The sequence below is a fragment of the Pelophylax lessonae genome (genome assembly GCF_965119305.1).
Source record: "Pelophylax lessonae genome assembly, chromosome: 3".
Classification (NCBI taxonomy): Eukaryota; Metazoa; Chordata; class Amphibia; order Anura; family Ranidae; genus Pelophylax; species Pelophylax lessonae.
In genome coordinates, this window is record NC_138770.1 from 42,344,211 (window position 1) to 42,366,813 (window position 22,603).

A 22,603-nucleotide genomic window follows, 5' to 3' on the forward strand; every position below is an offset into this window, starting at 1 on the left:
GTGACAGGGACAGGAGCGGAGATGACTCGTATTTCTGCGCAGCTGTTTTTTGTAACCCGCCGCGTCGGTAGGTTTTTATCACGGTACACCGTGGTCGTTTCATACTAGTGCGCATGCGCACTAGTAAGCTCCTCAGTTCTTCCATTAGGTATCCGGGGCTCTGAGCATGCGCACTGCTGCGCTGCTCAGCTGTTTCTGGCCGGAAGTGACGACGGTAGGTTTTCTCACGGGGTAGGTAATTCTCACGTTACACCGGTGTTCCGTGAAAAAACCATACCCGTAATAAACCATACCCTCGTCCCTTCCGGTGCACCTACGTCAGCACCTACGTCATTGAACAGCTGAGGGCCTGACAAGTGCGCATGCTCGGAGGGTATGGATTTATCATGGTAGTGTGTGTAACGTTACACTTGCGGCAGTAACATTAAAACAGCTGTGCTGCAATATGAGTCATCTCCGCTCCTATCCCTGTCACTTCCCTGATCTCGGCTAATAAATATAAAAGCGGATCATGGAGCCAAGATCTCCGTCATTTAGATTTCATACATCCGCCGCCGCTTTTACATTTACTAGCCGAGATCAGGGAAGTGACAGGGATAGGAGCGGAGATGTCTCATGTTGCAGCCCAGCTGTTTTAATGTAACCGCCGCAAGTGTAACGTTACACACACTACCGTCAAAAATCCATACCCTCCGAGCATGCGCACTTGTCAGCTCCTCAGCTGTTCAATGACGTATCCGGGGCTGTGAACATGCGCACTGCTACGCTGCTCAGTTGTTTCCTGACAGGAAGTGACGTGGGTATGGATTTCTCACGGGGTATGGTTTTCTAACGTTACACCGGAACATTCTCTTGATTTTAGAGATGTGTCACCTCACTGGAGATGAGATGAACATACCTGGGTTCGAGTGGAGATGAGTCCACAGAACGTATATAAAGTTCAGACGTCAAATTTGAACCCCATTAACCACTTCAGCTCGGGAAGGTTTTACCCCCCTTAAAAGACAAGGCAATTTTTTTGCGATTCGGCACTTGTGTTATTTTAACTAACAATTGCGTGGCCGCGTGACGCTGTACCCAAATAAAATTGATGGCCTTTTTTTTCCTCACAAGCAGAGCTTTCATTTGGTGTTATTTGATCACCTCATCGGTTTTTAGATTTTGCGCTATAAACAAAAAAAGAGCGACAATTTTGAAAATAAAAACACAATATTTTTTAATTTCTGCTATAAAACATTCCCAATAAAAAAATTTAAAAAATCCTATTTATTTTTTTTCAGTTTAGGCCAATTTGTATTCTGGTACATATTTTTGGTAAAAAAATAAATTCCCAAAAAGCGTTTTTTGAATTGGTTTGCTCAAAAGTTATAGCAATTACAAACTACGGGATAGATTTTTGGACTTTTTATTTTATTTATTTATTTTTTTGTTTTTACTAGTAATGGCGGCAATCTGCGATTTTTAGCGGGACTGCGACATTGCGGCGGACAGATGGGACCAGTGACATTAATACAGTGATCAGTGCTAAATAATATGCACTGTTACTGTATAAATGACACTGGCAGGGAAGGGGTTAACACTGGGGGTGATCAAAGGGGTTAAATGTAAGCCTAATTGTGCTTACTGACTGTGGTGGGAGGGGGCTCTGTGACAGGCACACAGAGATCGGTGATTCAGCTTAGCTGAGACACATGATCTCATTTTACCTGTCTGACAGGAGAGCCGCCTGCTTTGTTTACATAGGCAGGCGGCTCTCCTGTCAGTTTCTGTGAAGATTGCGGGAGGCTGGCAGCGATTGAGCCCGCTTCTCCCGCAGTCTGGCTGCCGCTGTGTCTAAACACAGCGGGAGCGCGGCTCTATTGGCACGTGCACAGATCTACGTGATTATGCACAGCCGGGCCGCCCTGCTGCAGTAAATCTGCATCGGGCGGTCGGCAAGTGGTTAAAGGCAATGGGAGCTGGATATTAAAAAAAAAATCAGTAATGGTCATTTTTTAAGCTGATAGGCAAGGTATTGTCAGATAAATGATGATGGGGGGGAGGGGGGGGGGTAAGCTGGGCAAAATTTGTTTGGCAGGAAGCAACAATTTTAGTCATGCTTGAAGGGCAATATTTCTTTAAATAACACGTCTGGGGGAGTGCCCTGAACCGGCCTGTGAAGTGGTGTATCTGTTTGATGTATACAACATAAAAAATGTAATTAAATTACTAGTAAATGACCTGGCTATTTCCTTCTGCGGCCGGGGATTCTATTTACCTATACCAGACCCATAGCCTAGATTAGGAACTAGTATAGATGGTTTTGGGGGTTCCAATTAAAAAAAAAAAAAAAACAGTGTGGGGTCCAACCTTAAAACACTTACCAGACCCTTGTCCTTCGTGAAAATCTGGAATGGACGGGGGGGGGGGCAGGCAAAAGACGAAAAAAAAAAGGGGGACCATCATCATTCAGCCCCTTTGTTGGTGGCAGTCGGATAAAAAAGGCACATCGTTGGTTTCAGTGATATTTAATAAATCTGGTAGTTGGTGTCAGTAAGATAAAATAAACACCATGGTTGGTGTCGGTAGGATAAAATAAGCTCTATTTTTGGTGTCAGTGGAATAAAAGAAGTCCCATCATTGGTGTCAGTGGAATAAAATGAGCCCCTTCATTGGTGTCAGTGAGAATAAAGAAGTCCCGTTAATGGCGTCAAGGGTGTTAAAATAAGTTCCACCATTGGGCTCAGTGAGAAAAAATAAGGCCCATCTTTGGGATGTTTTTTATCTCCAGCAGATGATGATACACACATATGTGCCCGATTGTGCTTTATATGTGAGTGCATTTTAATTATTTTACAATAAAGGGATTTTAGCATTGAGCACTTAGATCCTGTATCCTTTATATATTTTATCTGCATACCGAGTCCATGAGTCCATGAGAATACCAGTCAAGCAAGAGGTATCCATTGATCTGAGCTCACCCTGATTGAGGATTCATTGCCTATATATCATCTCAGTGAGGTGAGAGGCCATCTTGTGGCTAGTTGGCGGTGGTGTTATGAGCACTTTGTAATACTGAGACACCTATTAAAGAGGTTGTAAACTCATTTAAAAAAATTTTTTTTTTTTTACAACCTGCAAGAGAAAGCCATAATGAGCTAGTATGCTTCGCATACTAGCTCATTATGAAATACTTACCTTAGAACGAGCCCCCGCCGTGCCGCTCTCTTACCTGTATGACGGGCGACATGACATGTCGCCCGTCTTCCGGGATCGCGGCATCCGGTCATCTGATTGGCCGGAGCCGCGGTGACGTCACTCCCGCGCACGCGCACGGGAGCCGACGGTCACGGCACGGGGCTCTGAAGGAACGGCACGATCAGCCGTTCCTTCAGAGCGCATGCGCCAGTGACGTCACTGGCTGCATTAAAGGTAAATATCTCCTAAACGGTGTAAGTTTAGGAGATATTTACAGTACCTATAGGTAAGCCTTATCATAGGCTTACCTATAGGTACAACTTCCTGAGGAGGGTTTACTTCCTCTTTAAAGCACCTTATATTTATTTTCACGGCTTGGTCGATTTGTGGATTGGACTGTTTATGCACACTCCTTTTGGAATGCACCTTATGGACACTTTATTATGCACTTTCATGAGATAACTTTTTGTATATTTTATTATTAAACACAGTGTCACTTTATTATTTTTTATTTAGCACCTTTTGGTTTTATATAGCGCTGTATATATTTATTTACCATTGAACCATCTTACTTCCGTTAGTGAGGAAGTTTTAATATACCGTATTTTCCGGTGTATAAGACGACTGGGCGTATAAGACGACCCCCCTAATTTTCATCTACCAGTAATACTTATACTTAGGTTACCTTGGAGATATTATACTCGGCGTATAAGACGACCCCCCATTTTTGGGCGATTTTTTTGAGGTTCAAAAGTAGTCTTATACGCCAGAAAATACAGTAGCTGCTGTATATCATTGCACAGTTGATTGCTATAATTTGCATCTCGTTACCCTACTTTTAATTGGGTATAAGCACTGTGTCACTTTATATTTTATTATAATGATTATTCTTTTTGCACAATAGCGGGACTACGACATTGCGGCAGACAAATCGGACACAAAGTGACACTTTTGGGGACCATTGACACTAATACAGTGATCAGTGATTAAAATATGCACTGTCACTGTACTAATGACACTGGCTGGGAAGGGGTTACCGTCAGGTGCGATCAAAGGGTTAACCGTATGCCTAAAATGTGCTTACTAACCTTGGGGGAGGTGCTTGTGCTATGGGAAGGCAGAGATCCGTGTTCCTGCTTTGCAGAGACACGAGATCAATGCCTTCTCTGCTGACAGATTGGTGATCTGCCTTGTTTACATAGGCGGACCACCGTTCTGCTTCTTTCCCAAATGATCTGCGGGTCCCGGCAGACATCGAGGCCACTGGACCTGCTTATTGGCTCCCGCTATGTCCAGTCACAGCAGAAGCGGGTCACTGGTGGTGTGCGCCCCAGAAGTGTCAGATCACATACTAGGTGCACACAGAGCGCCCGCCCTGCGGCAGCATATGTGTGTGGGGTGGTCGCTAAGCAGTTAAATAACATAACTGTGTGATGCCCTGCCTGTGAAGTGGTGCATCTGTATATAGGTAGTAGGTATACAACCTACTTCAACTACACTGACATTTATAAAGAATAAAAAATGGCATTTCAACTACTTGCCAACCCGCGCTCAGTATAGGTACTGTAAGCAGGCAGTAGGTGCAGGCACAGCAACATACATTATATTAGGGCTGCACGATATTGGGGAAAAAAGTACATTGCGGTATTTGGTTTTCAACGATATATATCACGATATTTCTCTGGGTGGAATGCAGAAGACACTGAGAGTGTGGATTAGGCAGAGTCGGGACTCACAGTGGTGATAGGAAGTAGAAGAAGTTAGAACACAGCCCGACATGAGTGGAGCAGCCACAGCTCCTCACTGTTGTCCTGTCTGGAGCTCAGGATCAGATGGTGACCCGTCAGGCACAGAGTACCGCCCACTGGCGGGTGGAAGGGTCGGTACAGGACCACCTTGTCCACCCGGGGGGGGGGGGGTTTTGATCAGCTCTGCGAACTCCATAGCGGACACCGGAGGATCCCCGTCACCGTCCTCTCATCACCGGTACTACACCTGACACATCGCTCCCCCTCCCTCACCGGAGACGAGTTTCCCCTTGCTTTCGGCTGTGATCCCAGCTCTGCCTCTAGTCTCCAGCCGACCATTACTCCGCCCTGTTCCGCCCATTGTCTCTCCATTGACTCTATTTACAACACATTACAGCCGGATCCCGCCCCAGTGCACGCCCCCGATGCAGCCAGGAGAGACAATGGGCGGAGCAGGGTGGAGTAATGGTCGGCTGGAGACTAGAGGCAGAGCTGGGAGGGCTGGATTGCATCGGGCTGGAGGGGCGGAGTTTCCGATCACAGACGAAAACAAGGGAAAACTCATTTGTGTCGGCTGCCTGCACAATATCGTGTCTTCGGCGATATGAATATCGCCCACGCCCGCAGAATGATAGTCGATATCACATCGACTATCGTTCAGCCCTACATTATATTACCAATAGTATTGGGACGCCTGCCTTTACACACACATGAACTTTAATGGCATCCCAGTCTTAGTCCGTAGGGTTCAATATTGAGTTGGCTCACCCTCTGCAGCTATAACAGTTTCAACTCTTCGGGGGAAGGCTGTCCACAAGGTTTAGGAGTGTGTCTATGGGAATGTTTGACCAGAAGCACATTTGTGAGGTCAGGCACTGATGTTGGATAGAAGGCCTGGCTCGCAGTCTCCACTCTTATTCATCCCAAATGTGTTCTATCGGGCTGAGGTCAGGACAGTGCAGGCCAGTCAAGTTCCTCCACCCCAAACTCGCTCATCAATGTCTTTATGAACCTTGCTTTGTGCACTGGTGCAAATCATTTGGTGCTCTGAGAAAGAGAGGACGCCTCTCAAAACGCGTCAGATTCTTTTGGAGATTTCCATTCCACGACTGTTGCTGACCAGCAGGCTATGCTGAGTGAAAATTAGGTGGACTTACACTTTTATATTTGCTTGATTTGTCGTCTCATTTTGTGAGTATGATACACATATACTTTTAATAAACAAATCTTTGTAAAGGTAATGCGCTAGGCTGATGCGCCCTCTGTATTTTTTTCTTTTTAGAACTTTATTCAGGTTTCCCCTGACCTGTCGAGAGTAACAGCACAGCTGATGTGGCGGTCGCATTAGTGGATATACGTTTTCTATCAGCCACACTACAACCTCTCAAGTGTAGGAGCAATAACTTCTCTTTTTCTCAGTCCCAAATCATTTAGTGGAGGGGGGAATTATGGTGTGGGGTTGTTTTTCAGAGGTTTGGATGGTCCCTTAGTTCCAGTGAAGGGAACTCTTAAGGCGTCAGCAGACCAAGACATTTTGGACAATTTCATGCTCCCAACTTTGTGGGAACAGTTTGGGGATGGCCCCCCTCCAACTTGACTGCGCACCAATGCACAAAGCAAGGTCCAAAAAGATATGGATGAGCGAGTTTGGGGTTGAGGAACTTGACTGGCCTGCACAGAGTCCTGGCCTCAGCCCGATAGAACACCTTTGGAATGAATAAGCGTGTAGACTGCAAGCCAGGCCTTCTCTCCATCATCCGTGCCTGTCCTCACAAATGCACTTGTGGAAGAATGGTCAAACATTCCCATAGACACACTCCTAAACTTTGTGGACAGCCTTCCCAGAAGAGTTGAAGCTGTTATAGCTGCAAAGGGTGGCCAACTCAATATTGAACCCTACTGGCTAAGACTGGGATGCCATTGAAATTCATGTGCACGTAAAGGCAGGCGTCCCGATACTTTTGGTAATATAGTATACATGTACCTTGCCAGCTTGCTTCTGGGTTTGGGGCGCACAGTGGTAGTAGAAGCGAGCTTGCTTACCCGAACCTTAAGTCCAGCTGAAGTGCCAGTCAATGCAGCTTTTCGATAAGCAAAGGACTCGAGTTTCAGTGCGAACAAGGTCGCACACTCACAGTGGAGAGAAGCTAGAGAGGGAAGATACCCTCAAGATTCTGCCTGAACAGATCACAGTTCATATCAGCATTCCTGCAGCTGGACTTAAGGTTGGGGTAAGCAAGCTCGCTTCTACTACCCACTAAGGAGTGACTCTTTTACCAGGATTTCCATTACATAGCCTTAGTAGGAGTACACTTCAAGGAACTGTCCTCCACATTTGGGAAGACACTTTAATGTCCACTTGCTTTGGGGTTTATAATCTGTGATACAGACATTACCCTAGCCTTTGTTTCTCAGATCTGTCATACTGGTGCAGTTTCTCAGTATTGTAGCCCCTTCATAGGGTCCGGACGTCTCATTGTGACAACCTTTTATGGGTGGGAAGGGGAACTTGTTAGAGTGTTACGGCACACTTTTTGATTCTATTTTATACTATTGATTGTAATGAATATATGTTCAATTACCAGCATGTCGTGCATCTGCTTTATTAAAGCAGAGTTCCGGGCAGAGAAACGTTTTTTTCTTGAACATACCCCCGGGACAGTCAGGGCTAGCACATTCCACAATGGCTAGCCTCTGATCTGTCCCGGTTCGCACTTACCTTTTAGAAGAAATACTTACTTAGAAATTTTCTTCCACAGCGTTTCCATCTCGGTTGTGGGCAGCTGAAGCCGGCGCGGTCCTCTTCTCTGTCTTCTTCCGCGTCTTCGTGTCCCAGAATGCACTGCACCGGCCCCTCTCGTCACTTCCGGTGCGGCGCCGCATTCCTAAACAGCTTCTGGGCATGCCCAGAAGCTGTTTAGCAGGGGAATGCGGCGTCGCCCGGAAATGACGAGCGGGGCCGGTGCGGCGCATTGATTCCTGGGAGCTATGACGTTTAGCTCCCAGGAATCATCGCGAGGCAGGAAGTGACGGGGTGAGCCTCGGCGCTGGAGGAGGAAGCTGTCATAGGTGAGTATTTACGATCGTCAATAAAAAGGTGAGTAAACAAAAAAAAAAAAAAATAACTATCCAATTCCTTTTCAGGTGCGGCATACCTAGCGGAGGGGCACAAAAAAAAAAATCTTTTTTGTGCCCGGAACTCCGCTTTAACCGCTTGGTTGTCTGGCAGCAGAACCTTTGTTCCCTAGTTAGTACAACTGTTGTTTTTTGTTTACTCTAGTGAAGAGGCCTACAGGATTCTGAGCATGACAGATAAGAGCAAAGGGGAGTCCTCACTGTCAGAATCAGGCTCAGAATTTGAACCTGTAGAAAGCAACGACACCCTGACAGGTAGCTCGGATGATGGTGAAGAGGTCCCTGCTAAAATGAGACGTACCCAACCCCTTGTTGCTTAAGTCCTGCAAGCACATGATTATGTTAAGATGGAGCATGACTCCGGTACTAGCTCTGCGCTACTTTTTGGTTATCTGGCAAGCATCAGCGGCGTAGTGCATCCTGGCCTTTTAGACACCAGCACTGCAGTATTTTATGGTGAAGAAACCAACCAAGAATTTGAGCACAGACCCGTAGAGCCCAGAGTAGCCTTTCAGAGGTGCTTGCAACCCCTATTCTGCTAACCCCAGATTCAGCAGCACTCGTTATACCCCCCCACCCCCCCTCCATTCACAGCCCAGCCTGGGGTTCAGGTGGAAACAGCCAACTTCACAAAGCTCCTTGACTTTTTTAAGCTGTTTAAGTAATGTTTATGCCCAACAGTACATCACCGCCAACCCAAATTCATACCTTTCCAGGCTATTCGGATGGAAACACATTATTCAAATGTGAAACCTTTTTTGGCCTAAGCCTTAACGTGGGCATTACAAAAAAGAACACATGCCTTTGAATTATACTCCAAAGACACATCCTGTTACTTCTCTCAAGTATGGGGGTACCACGTGTGAGACTTTTTGACAGCCTAGCCACGTACGGGCCACCAAAATCCAATAAGAACCTTCAGGATTTTAAAGTAACATGTGCACTTGATTTCCTGACTACCTATCACCGTTTTGGAGGCCCTAAAAGGCCAGGATAGTACAAACACCTCCAAAATTACCCCTTTATGGAAAGTAAACACCCCAAGGTATTTGCTTAGAGTAGGGCTGAACGATATTCGATGTAACATCGAATATCGTGCTGCAGGAGTGGGCGATGTTCACATCGCCGGATCAGCCGATATTGGGGACTCACAGTGAAGGAAGGTAGAAGAATACAGCCCGACCGTCCCGCATGTTAAATCCGTCCTGCAGCTCTTCTGACTGAGCGGTGAGCAGCGCACCGTGAGCAGCGGTACAGGGAACCAATCATGCGTGCCTGCACACCTGATTGGTTCGCTGTGCCGCTACTCACAACGTGATTGGTTTGCTGTGCCGCGCTCACCGCTCGGTCAGGAGAGCTGCAGGACGGACTTAACATGCGGGATGGATGTCGGCATTGTCGGGCTGTATTCTTCTACCTTCTATCACAACTGTGAGTCCCGATTTCTCTGCTTATAGATCTTCCCGTCCAATGGCAGGCACTGATTTCTGATGGTTCAAGTTTTCCTCTCCGCTGTGCCAGTCTTTTATGTCTTTTTCTATTTGTCTCCGGCTGCCCGTTTGTCTCCTCCAATTTCTTCTGTCTTACCGTGTCATTCTGATTTACCTTCTCGCCGTACAATCGCACAGTTTACCATTTACAATCGGAATTTGGAATTATTCTAGAATTGGGAGGGTGGGGATTGTGTACAGTGTTAGCTCTGTAAAGTTGAACTAGCCCTTCAAGTGCAGAAATGAAACCTATTGCAGATCACCGGTCTGTAGAGGTGGGGGGGGCTCCTCCTCCTCCTCATCATCATTATACTTTACAATACAATGCAGTATTATGTGTGTTTTATGTATTGTACATACATGATGCTGCTATACACTGTACCCAGCACTGACTATAGGCATGATCTATGGGCAGCATCCTACGGATCCCCCCCCCCCCCCCCGGCATCATTCGGTTATCACACACACTTCCAGATTGTCCCCGGATATCCAGATCAGATCTGCCCATCCAATGGCAGGCACTGATTTCTGATGGTTCAAGACTTGCCCTGTAGTAAAATCAGAAGAAGGCTGCTGCACTGAATCCCTACAGTAACATTAACCCTGTATTTAGCCTGGATTGATGGCTCTCTCAATATCGCAATATATACCGTTGGGAAAAAAAATATCACAATGTACTTTTTTTCCAATATCGTGCAGCCCTAGCTTAGAGGCATGTTGAGTCTTTAGAAGACCTTTTTTTTTTTGCCACAAGGAAAATTTAAAAAGAAAATACATTTTTTTTTTAAACCTTGTGACAAAAAAAATTAGATCTGCAAAATATTCACCATGCCTCTTATCAAAAACCTTGGATTGTCTGTTTTCCAAAAAAGGGGTTATTTGAGGGGTGTTTGTACTATGCTGGCATATTAGGGCCTCGAAAAATGTGTTAGATAGTAATGAAGCCTGAAGGTGGTCATTGGATGTTGGGACCCTGTTTGTGGCTAGGCAGAGTGTGTTTTGGGGTGTAATGTGACATATACCCATCACTGACCTCACCACTGCCTACAGACTACAAGAAAGCAAGAGGGGCCAAATTGTACAGATTAAGATCAGATTGCTGTTTCAGTGAGACAATAGGGGGTAATTCACATGAGTGTTGATTTTGAAGAACGAAGCACCTATAGCATTTATGACTTGTTTTTCTGTTTTTGTTGTGTTGTAAAAGCATCAAGAAAGTGTTATTTTTCTCGGGGTGAGTGTCTAAAGGGGAAGTGATGTAGAGGAAATGATCTGTTTGGTTGGATTATGGTGTGGTAGCAGACATTTTTGTGAATTCTCTGCAAGATGGATTCATATACTTTGATCTTTTGGCACTTGGCTTGGTCCAGCTAAAGGAGATTATGGAAAGAATGGCCCAGGGAAAAAGAGAAGGATGGTGTGCATTTCAGGGTCTTGCAGAGGATCTCCAAAGGGCATTTCCATTCTCTACCACGAATTGTTGCCAAACGGCTGCTTCATAAAAACAGGAAGTGACTGCAGCTGCTCTGTCCTAGTTCTCTATTATTTCCCAGTGCCTTCTGGGATACAGGAACCTCCAGTTGCTTTTCCCCAGCATCCAGCTAACACTTTATAAATTCTTCACTAACACGCCGTAAATGCTATAGGTGCGGTTAATGTGCATTTCCACTGAAATGAATGGAGGCGGCTAATAAGCGTCAACGCTGCATGAAAGTGACATGCTGCCTAATTTTAGGGATGCACCGAAATTTCGGCCACCGAAATTATCGGCCGAAAATGGGCCTATCCCATTTCGGCCGATAATGGGTTAACATTGCCGAAAATAATGGCCGCCGTGGGGAAGGAGGAGGGCGCAGGGCAGGTTTTAAAAGTCCCGCCTCTGGCCGGCCGCCCCCGCCTCTCAATGACGTCCTACTACTAGATGTGTGCATGAATGGACATACCAGGCGGGGCAAGCGGCCGCTATAGATATAACTATGTGATCCTTCCCTGTCAGCTCAGCTATGTGTGAATGAGAACTGACCTGACACCGGGCGGGGGGAGCGGCCGCTAATAGCTATAACTATGTGAGCTTCACTTCACTGTCAGACATGTATCTCCACTGACAGTGAAGTGAAGGATCACATAGTTATTAGCGGCCACTCGCCCGGCACGGTGTCAGGTCACTTCTCATTCACACACAGTCCCGCTGAGCTGACAGGGATGGATCACATAGTTCTATCCAGTGGTCGCCACGAGGGCCATTGTCATAGCACACACTGCAGCTGCCAGTGTACAGGAGCATCCTTCACGAGCCGGGCTTGGAATGAAATCACCCTCAGCCAATGAACGGCGGCGCTGTGAGTTGTCAGCCATGAGCTCAGCCGGTGCAGCTCCAATCACAGCCTGGGGAGGGAGGGGAGCTGCAGAGAGGACTGGCCGGGCTGGGACTGCAGGCAAAGTCGAGCCGAGCAGGGGGAGGGGGTTCCCAGGTGTTCTGAGCTCAAGTCACAGTCCACTGCTGTATCAGGAAGGTGGGAGATTCTTTTTTTTTTAATGCAAAGCATGTGTTGTCCCCACTCCTCCATTGCACACCTACTGTATGCAGATCAGTCCTCCATACCAGACAAGTTTAAATAGCAATGCTTGTGATATATTCCTGGGACCTCCGACCACCTAGTCCTCCCAGTTCAGGAGTCGCCGTGCCCGTGATTGATGTGGATCTGAATGCTGGGGATCAGCCTTACAACACAAACTAATCATTGCTGCCTCTCCCCCCTAAGAAAAAGTTTTCTCTGCCCAGGGGCTCATCTGACCACAGGGGTCCGGAAATCCTTCACATCAATTCCATTCTGTATTAATAACAAATACACATTTAGAGGAGATGTTTCTCTAACCATAACATTTGCTGGGATCGTTCTATGGCTGTGCTCCAGATGTATAGATCTTCTATTATCATCCTTTTCATGCAGGTTTCACATCCCTGTGTAATTATCTGTATACAGTATAGTCAATGGTGCAGATTGTGCTGTATATACTGAGAGCCAACACTGGCACATTATGCTGTGTGAGACTTTTCTATGGTGGGGTCTGTGTCTCCCCCTGCATCTGCTCCATTATTGGGGTCCTTTAGAAGCTTTCTCTGCCTTCTGTATATGTAACATGATAGTAAGCAATGTATAGGGAATGGGATGTCTGCCCTGTCGTGATCTGTAATTCCCAGCGGTTGCAGTAACATCTGCTAGTGAGATAAGATTCTATGGGGGAACAGTTGTTACTACAACATTAGCCCCATATTGTGGGCCGGTCTATGGCATGAAACTCCAGGGCTGAATATGAGGCCCACTCCGGCCCTGGTTCTATGTGTAGCGGCCGCTCGCCCCGCCCTCCCGCCCGGTATGTCACTTCATTCAACACAGATCGTAGTAGTGACATCACCGGGAGGCGGGCCGCTGGCCAGAGGCGGGACTTTTGAATGAAGGACACCCGAGGAGGGACGCTGAGGCAGCTTACCAATGATATTAGTATTATGCAGCATGAGGGGTTAATGTATTGTCACTGCTGGTCACTCATCTATTAGTGACCAACCAGTGGCAGTTAATTAACCCCTTTGTGCTGCATAAGTGCAACCAGTATTAGTGTTAATTAACACTGGTTGCACTGATACTGGTTGCACTAATGCAGCACAAAGGGGTTAATTAACTGCCACTGGTCGGTCACTAATAGATGAGTGACCAGCAGTGACAATACATTAACCCCCTCATGCTGCATAATACAAATACCATTGGTAATTAACCTCTTGCAAACCCGTCACAGTACATATACTGTGACAGGGTGGCAGCAACAGGTGTACGTCGCTGCCTGTTTTTGGTGTATGCCCCTCTTCTATCCATTTTAAATTTTTTGGGGGGAAAAAGTCATTTTCGGTTTCGGTTTTCGGCCAAGGGCATCCTGCATTTTCGGTTTCGGCCCAAAATTTTCATTTTGGTGCATCCCTACCTAATTTTTAACACAACACAATGCTACTGCTCCTGTGTGTACTGCACAGTGTGGTGCCCAGTGTAATATTCATAAAATGCATCGAAGGCATTTAAAAAGGCTGCCTAAATGTCTCTAAAACATTGGGTATTGACGCACATGTAAACGAGCCCTTAGAGAGAGAACAATAAACACCACAGTAATATGGACAGGGCTACAGATGTGTAAGAGCAACAATGATCACCATGAAGGAAATACAGTATAGATTTTGCCTATTCGCTCCTTACATTCCCAGCTTAATATTGTACCGCCGACACCGTCCAGATAATTCTCTGCTATCTATCTGCAGGGAAACCCGCAGAGATCACATGATCAAACCAATGAGGATGGAGAAGGACTGGAGTCACATGACTGAGAAGATACTAAATCTCACCCTGGAGATCATGTACCTGCTGACCGGAGAGGTGAGGAGGATTCTGGGAGGCCACATGACATCACTGTGACAGTACCAGTCGAATTTAGCATCTGTCCTAACTCCCTTTTCTTCGCTGGGATACCGCCCCCCCCCCCCCCCCCCCCCTGAACCAGCCAGATTGTCTATGCTTAAAATACTGACATTGGACATAACATTGCTGTCACTGGTTGTACAGCATTTTGTTGCTCAGGTATAAAGTGTGTTACCACCGTACCACGTTCCTAAGGTACTGGGCAGCCACACTTCTTCCAGCTTGGCCTATGGGGTTAATGCCGGTCAGTAACACTACCCCACCCTCTTTACTGTTTGTATTATGCATGTTCCAAGCACAAAGACCAGAGATATAGTAAGAAAGGGGAAAAGTTTCCTCAAATGTCCTTCCCACTGACAAAGTTGGCTGCGTGCCCAGTTTTTATTTATAAGATTTGTTGAAATGTTTGAATGTACCTGTGCCTCATGTTATTGGATGTACAGTTTACCCCGCCCTGTGTCTCTATGCAAACAAGGAGGTGGGATTGTCCCCAGGGGTATATATACTTGTGTGTGTTCTTCAATTAAAGTCTTTGTGCTTTTATCCACCCTACACTGAGTCCTGACTAGTGACTTGGTGGGCTGGAGGATCAGATATTGTCCTGGCAAGGAGCTCATACAGCGAACGTACTCCTCTGGAGTACGGAGGTCCATCACAACCACTCGTATCTCTATTATTAAAACACAGACCTGACCGGAGAAGTGAGGAGGATTGTGGGAATTTGACACGATCTTACTTTTTTTTTTTTTAATAGAGTTTTCCTTCTGTGAAATCTGGAGATCATATCACCATCACAGTGCCTCCACCTCCCTCCCTGACACCTGAGATAAACATCAGTAAGAAGATTCTAGAAGTCACCAAGAAGATGATGGAGCTGCTGACAGGAGAGGTGAGCGGTGCTGGGAATTCTGGGATATTATCCAGTAACAGACAAGGGATGTGTCTGGATGGTGACTGTATCATTGTGTGTGTCAGGTTCCTATAAGGTGTCAGGATGTCACTGTCTATTTCTCCATGGAGGAGTGGGAGTATTTAGAAGGACACAAGGATCTCTACAAGGACGTCATGATGGAGAATCAGCCGCCCCTCACATCACCGGGTAGGAGGCGATTTTATTGAAAAGGAGAGATCAGTACGGAGGGTCCACCTAGATCCCCTATCATCTGATAAACACATAGAAACAATGTTTTCAGTCAGTGTGTGTTTTCTACAGATGAATCCAGTAATGGGAACCCACCAGAGAAATGTCCCCGTCCTCTGTATTCCCGGGATTTCACACAGGAAGGTCACACCATCCTTCACCATCAGGTGAGTGGAGTTGAGGGTTTGGAACATAAAGGTATTGAACACTAATATCTGGAGACGATGTGTGGACTCTACAAGATGATATTTTCTATGTGATCTCATATCATAAATACTTCTATATTACAGATCTTATTTTCTGCCACTCTGTTGGTTTAGGGTGAAGATCTGATGAACATGAAAGTTGAGGGTGAAGAAGAAGAGACGTATGTGAGGGATGATCAACAATATATGGAGGAGGCTGGAATGACGAGGACATTCAAAGAGGAGGACACTCCTACAGAGATCAGCACAGGTGAGCCATAATATATTCTTCTATTACCTCTGCTCTGTTACTGCACACTTATTGGTCCAGAGTAGGGCGGGAGATGAGTGATGTCATAGGTCGATAAATCCCGTCCCTGTACTGATACCTGTCCGGCACATTCGATCTTTTTTTCTCTCAGATAAATCCCCTTCTCTGTGCTGCAGACACAATTTATTTATTCAAACATGATTTATGTATAGTGATAAGATGAACATACCTGGATCCGGTTGAGGCCGGGTTGGTTGCACTTGCTAAATCCGAACCCTAATTAAAGTCAATGGGATCCGAATCTTAAAAATCAAAATATGCAAACAGCCAGAGATTTCCTTCATTTGTACCAGACTCTTATGACCCTTGAGGGAAATTTGGTACAAATGTTAATGGGGAACCCTATGCAAAAAAGGGTTCTTCCTAAGAATACATCCAAAACCGTTATCCAAGCATGCAGCCCGGCAGGAGAGGAAAAATAGGGGGGGGAATTGTGCACTCCCATTTCCTCCTGAACCAGGCCATGCCCTCAACATTGGAGGGGTACCTTGCCTGGGTGATCTCCCTAGCAAAGAAACCTTGTCCTTATGTTGTGAGGGTCTCCGGGTTGAGGCTTACTGGAATCTGGAAATCCAATTTAAAAATATAGAAGCCCTCAGATCCTGCCCCCCATTGTGAATGTCTAAGGTATGTACCCTTACTGTTCTGTTCCAAATACTGCTTTATGCTTACACATTCCTTTTTTGGGCCCAGTCTGTCTGGACAGCATTGTCACTTACTAACGTGGCACCATCCACAGGCAGCTGAACTCTTCAAAACTACACAGAAGTTGATACCAGCACAATCTTACTTCAATTAATTGCAGTACAACAGATGTTTTTCCAGTCTTTTGAAGTATAAGAAGACAATTTGTCTCCAAAAACCTGTCTCTGCAAAGAGATGGCACTAACAGAGTGAACATGGAAGAACAACTTGGACTGAACTATCTAGCATTAAACAGTAGGGGAGTACAGAGAAAGAGACTAAAATGACATAGTAAACAAACCCACCACTAGATGTCAGCATACATCAAACAGTAGTGATCTGATGCACTTCAATACAACTCATTCATATTATCATCCCTATTTACTTAGATTCTGGGGTTCAGCTGATAGTATGAGGTTGCGTTTCTTTCCTAGTTACAGTACCACTATTTTAGGTTGAGCTCTCTTTTTGAGCTGACTTAAAGGTTAACATAAAACTCTATCTATAGTCTTGCTGATATAAAAAAAGAGGAACATAGAAAACTGAAACACTTATATTTGGGACAGAAGATACTTCTCCAAACACCCTCCAGTGCTGCTTGTCACCAGAAGACCTATGGCCACCTGTTCTATGCTAAAGGGTCTGCAAGTATGAACTTTGAAGCTCTTCATCATCAGAGGTCACATGACCCAGTGCCTAAGCTTGTAGTTGTGTGAGGAGCATGCACCTCCCAGTCCTCATTGGTTCCTGCCCTTTTGACAAGGTAGTATAAATGTAGAAGTGATCTGGGAGGAGGACCAAATGCCCTTTAACTGATAAAGGCAAGTCACAGCTGGTTGGGACATCCACAGAAAACATTTGCCTACCTGATTCAGATGGAATTTTGATTTAGGTGAGCATACCCTCAAGTTTGTATTGATCGTGTTTTTTATATTTTTCCAGGACACATCATCGAGAAACCCTCAAAGGATCATCTCACTTTATCTCTAAGCTGTAAAATAGAAGATGAGGTCATCGCAAGAGATTGTGCAGGAGAAAAGACAATGAGCTCAGCTATGGATGATGGACTTCACAGTGTGGAAAGTCCATCAACTCCCTCTGACTCTGAGCAACCTCGTACTGTGAGGGATGGTGCCGGAATTCAGGGGGAGAATTTTTTTTGTCCTGAATGTGGAAAAAGCTTTATCTCTGAATCAAGTCTTACTGTACATCAGAGATCTCACACTAGTAGGAAGCTTAATCCCTGTTCTAAATGCGGGAAATGTTTTTTAAAAAAATCAGAACTCCTCATTCATTACAGACCCCATAAGGGCAAAAAGCCGTATTCCTGTACCAAGTGCAGGAAATGCTTTTCACAATTGTCCCATCTTCACAAACATCAGAGATCGCACATGGGAAAGAAGGCGTATTCTTGTTTTGAATGTGGGAAATGTTTTACATGGAAATCAGGACTTGTTTTACATCAAAGATCTCACAATGGGGAGAAACCATATTCCTGCCCTGAGTGCGGAAAATGCTTTTCACAGAAATCAGACCTTGGTAGACATCAAAGATCTCACAGTGGAGAGAAGCCGTATTCCTGCCCTGAGTGTGGGAAATGTTATCAACGGAAATCACACTTTGTTATACATCAAAGAGCTCACACAGGAGAGAAACCATATTCCTGCCCTGAGTGTGGTAAACATTTTTCTGAGAAATCCAATCTACAGAGACATCAGAGGATTCACTTAGGGGAGAAGCCGTATTCCTGTTCTGAGTGCGAGAAATGTTATGTACGAAAATCACACTTTGTGCTACATCAAAGATCCCACACCGGGGAGAATCCGTATTCCTGCACTGAGTGCGGCAAATGTTTTTTGGAGAAGTCCACTCTTTACAGACATCAGAGGATTCACACAGGGGAGAAGCCGTATTCCTGTCATGAGTGTGGAAAATGTTATTCACAATCATCACATCTTTACGAACATCAGTGTTCTCACAAGGGGAAGAATCCATACTCCTGTCCTGAATGTGGGAAATGTTTTTCACAGAAATTAGTCCTTGTTAAACATCAAAGATCTCATACAGGTGAGAAGCCATTTTCCTGCCTTGAGTGCGGGAAAGATTTTCTACGAAAGTGGAATCTCTACAGACATCAGATGGCTCACACAGGGGAAAAGCCATATTCCTGTACAGAATGCAGGAAATGTTTTTCACAGAAATCAGTCCTTGTTAGACATCAGAGAACTCACACAGGGAAGAAGCCGCAATCCTTCCCTGAGTGAGGGAAATGTTTTTCACATAAATCGGACCTTGATAGACCTCCAAGATCTTATACAATCAAAAAGCCTTATTCCTGAATGTGAAAATACTATACATGGAAATCAGACTTAGTTGTACATTAAAAATCTTACACAGGTGAGAAGTCATTTCTCTTTCATTCATTGACGGACACAGCTCCTGATCTTCTTAACCATTAGGTTATACTGTCCCCTACAGGAGTAGGACACTAGGCAGAAAAAAGTCTGGCTACGCCTATGGGCAGTCCCTGGGGGTATACTCCCTCTCTCTGCTATAGGCTCAGTTTTTTTTCTGCCTAGTCAGGAGTAAAGACCTAGTACGTAACTTGCTGGGATCGCTGGTCCTAGCAAGTTTTTCTTTTTTAGATAGATTTCTTTCTCCTGTTTTTTTTTTTTCTGTGAAATCTACAATCAACTGCTGGACTGGGTGATCACCCCAGTCTGGCCAGAGAGCATGCACAGACCTCGGCTCCGCACTAGATCAGCCACGACATAGCCCCACCAGACGTGGGCTGGCCTGTGAGTTAAACGCCTCGGGAGGTCGCATACAACCGGGTCTCGGCCCGAGTTGCAGCGTTCCTCCTGGCCAACACCCCCATTTCGATGGAGAGGAGGTTCTGTCTGGAGCGGTGCCCGACTGGTTCCTGGTATGGTAAGTAACTGGCCCCCCCCTCTCCCCCTGGAGGATTTTGGGGTAGGCATGGGTCCCTCTTTTGGATGGGCAGACACCAGGGTTCCCCTCCTTCCCATTAGGCACCCCCCTCATCGGCCTGGTGGTCCCTGTGGGCCATCTCCCCCCCCCCTTTCACTTGCGCTGGGGCTGTGGGGTGGCCTGGTCCACCTCTGTGGGGGCAGTGTGCTGTGTTGGTGATGGGATGCGCGTCCGACGACCGGGCGATTGGCTGTGGGGGGGGGGGGGGGGCTGTACCTGGTGGGGGCTCCTGCCAGAGGGCCGACCTTCCTGCCTTTATTTCTTTTCTGAGGCCCTCCTGAGTACCTGGGAGCCTCGTGTTGCCGCCATTTTGCAGTAGCCTGTGTGCTCAATGCACGGTGGCCATGTTTGTGTAGTCCGGTGGCCATTTTGCGGTGGTTTGCCATTGATAATAGCGGCGGCCATGATAGTGGAGCCCTATGGGCAGCGATTCCAGTGGTGGGAGTCCCTCCTCATCCACTGGTGCTGACTCCTGCATCTTTTCACTTCCTGATTGCCGCACATGGACTGCAGTTTATCCTGGTGGCTGCAGGTGCCTGTTTCTGCTGGGTGGGGAGTCTGGGGGGGGTCCTCTTCCTCTCTGCTGAGGATCAATTAGGTTCCCTGTTACTGGCGACCTAGTGGTGCTGCCGGACAGGTGGGGGTGTCCCTTAGTAGTGTATTTACACCTTTTTTTGTGGGGTCCCCCTAATGACTCTTTTGTCAAGTCTTTGGAGCACAATTCCCCTTCTGATCCCCTCCAATCAACCATTGATACACTAAGGGCGGTCCTGGAGTCCTTTGTATCCCTGGTGGAGGTGGTTTTTGGGTGACAGGCTAGCAAAAAGCGCCTCCCGCCTTCCCCTGCCTCATCTGTCTCCTCAGGTCCTGAATCTGATTCGGCCGCCACGGACCTGGGTCACTCTGCTGGGTCTGCGACCACGCGCCCTGAGTTCTTGGATAGTGAGGATGATTCCTCCACTCCTGTAGTCGTGCACGAAAAGGCACTGGTGGATGCACTGATTGTATCTGTGCGTGAGATCTTAAAAATGGAGGATGCAGCTGAGACTGTGACAGAGGCGGTGGTTCCCTTTGGCACTCACAAGCCATCCAGAGCGGCAAAGGTGTTTCCTTTCCCCGCCTATTTTGACAGAATTGTCGCTAAAGAGTGGGAATGGCCAAAATGTCCCCTTGTGGTCCCTAAGTGATTTGCTATGCAGTACCCCTATGAGGAGTCCCTTCCTAAAAAGTGGACTGTTCCACCGGTGGTGGACCCTCCGTTCTCCAGATTGAACAAGGCCACCATGATTCCGGTTAAAGAGTTCCCGGCTTTTAAGGACCCAGCTGACAGGAAGTCGGAGGCTATGGCATGCAATATGTACACTGTGGCTGGTTCGGCACTGATGCCCGTATTTTCCATTGCACTGGTGTCACAAACTCTGACCGAGTAGGCTAAGCTTTTACGCCGTGACCTGGAGGAGGAGGAGCTACCCCCTGCCTTTGCTGAGCTGGCAGACCAGGTGGTCCTGGGGCTGCAGTTTATCTGTGCTGCCTCTTTGGATGCGGCGCCTCTAGTCACTAAGCTCTCTGTTTCAGCAGTGGTCCTTCAGCGTATTTTTGGGCTTAAATGCTGGTCTGCGGACCAGACTTCTAAAAAGGCCATGACAGACCTTCTTTTTAAAGGAGATCGCCTGTTTGGAGCTACCCTGGATGACATCATTAAGAGTCTCAAAGGGGGAAGAGTACCTTTCTTTCACAGGCTGGTAAGGGCTGGACCCTCGTCGTAGACGTGGACCATCCTTCTCTACGAATTTTTTCGTCCCTCAGGCGCGACTGACAAGGGATCAAAACCTTTCAGGGCCTCCTCTGGTGGATACAAGCGAACTTGGTCTGGCAAGATGAGAGCGGGCTTCTCCAGACTCGCAGAGAAGCTCCTTCAGCATGAAGGTGCGCTCTCACCTGTATTAGGGGTGGGGGGCCATCTTCGCTGGTTTCTGGACCCGTGGACTTCCCTGGTACAAGACAAGTGGATCCACAAAGTCCTACAGTCTGGCTACAAGATAGAGTTTCGCTCTTATTCTCCGGAAAGGTTCTTTCCTTCCAACCTGCGCCTGTGCCCAGACTGCTTACAGGGTTTGTTTGGGGCGGTGCAAGACCTGTTACTTAAAGGGGCGATTGTCCCGGGTTCCAACATTGGAACGTTTTCAAGGTTTACAGTTCCCAGGGAGGAAGGCAAGGTGCATCCAATCCTGAACCTCAAGGCACTGAACTGCATAGTGTGGGTGCAGAAGTTCAGAATGGAGCCTATTCGCACAGTGGTGGCATCCCTGCATCAAGGGTATTTTCTTGCCTCTATCGACATCGAGGATGCTTCCCTTCACATTCCAATATGTGCCGGTCAGCAGCGCTTCCTCCGCTTTGCCGTGGGAGAGGAGCATTATCAGTTTAAGGCGTTACCCTTTGGTCTCGCCTCGGCTCCTCGGGTCTTCACAAAAGTGTTAGCCCCGGTGCTAGCATTGTTACGCCAACGGCAGATCGTGGTACTGGGCTACTTGGACAACCTCCTTCTGTGAGCGGAGTCTCCTACTGCTCTGGTGGAAATCCTGAAGATCACCATACAAACTCTGAGGGAGTTCAGCTGGATTTTGAATTTTCAGAAGTCTGCTCTGGTTCTTTCCACAAAGCTGGACTGTCTGGGTCAGACTCTGGACTTGGCCTTAGCCAGAGTGCTCCTTCCTCTGGACTCAAGAAACTGCAGGCTGTAATTCATCTCCTGTTGTCCAGCAGATGGTCATCCCTCCAGCCTTGCATGTGGGTGCTGAGCTTGATGGTGTCTACCTCGAGGTGGTTCCGTTTGCATAGTTCTATACGAGGTCCCTGCAAAGGAAGATTCTGGGCAAATGGGACAAGAGTCCGCAGTCTCTGGACAAACCAATCTGGCTGAGCTGGGGAGCGAAAGAGTCCCTGATATGGTGGCCTCGTTCTCTGGCGCTTCGGCTGGAAAAATCCTTCCTCCCCTTGTATTGGACAGTGGTCACCACGGATGCCAGCCTGTCCGACTGGAGAGGCGTCCTTGGCAAAAATTCTGCTCAGGACTTCTGAACACTAGAAGAATCCAGACCTACCGATCAATGTCTTGAAACTCAGACCGATCAGACTGTGCCTGGAACATTGGACGGATCGTCTCAAGGGATGTCCAGTGCGCATTCAATTGGACAATTACTGGGGGGGCACAAGAAATGGCCTGGCAGCTCTGGATGTAGCTGGCATTCCAAGGTG

General features: G+C 46.9%; 2 protein-coding genes across 2 annotated transcripts in view; both read left to right on the plus strand.

The window, feature by feature from the left end:
- LOC309550788 (uncharacterized protein) overlaps positions 1-15,320 on the plus strand; it is a 95,502-nt gene extending 80,182 nt beyond the window's left edge. The window contains exons 2-5 of the mRNA XM_082251124.1: positions 13,857-13,971; positions 14,768-14,902; positions 15,000-15,112; positions 15,227-15,320. Coding sequence (XP_082107250.1) covers positions 13,876-13,971; positions 14,768-14,902; positions 15,000-15,112; positions 15,227-15,230 — 348 coding nt within the window. The 5' untranslated portion in view covers positions 13,857-13,875 and the 3' untranslated portion in view covers positions 15,231-15,320. The remainder of the gene's footprint in view (positions 1-13,856; positions 13,972-14,767; positions 14,903-14,999; positions 15,113-15,226) is intronic.
- Positions 1-22,603, plus strand: part of LOC309550683 (uncharacterized protein) — a 3,164,715-nt gene that overhangs the window by 1,632,534 nt on the left and 1,509,578 nt on the right. The gene's annotated exons all lie outside the window — the stretch shown is intronic.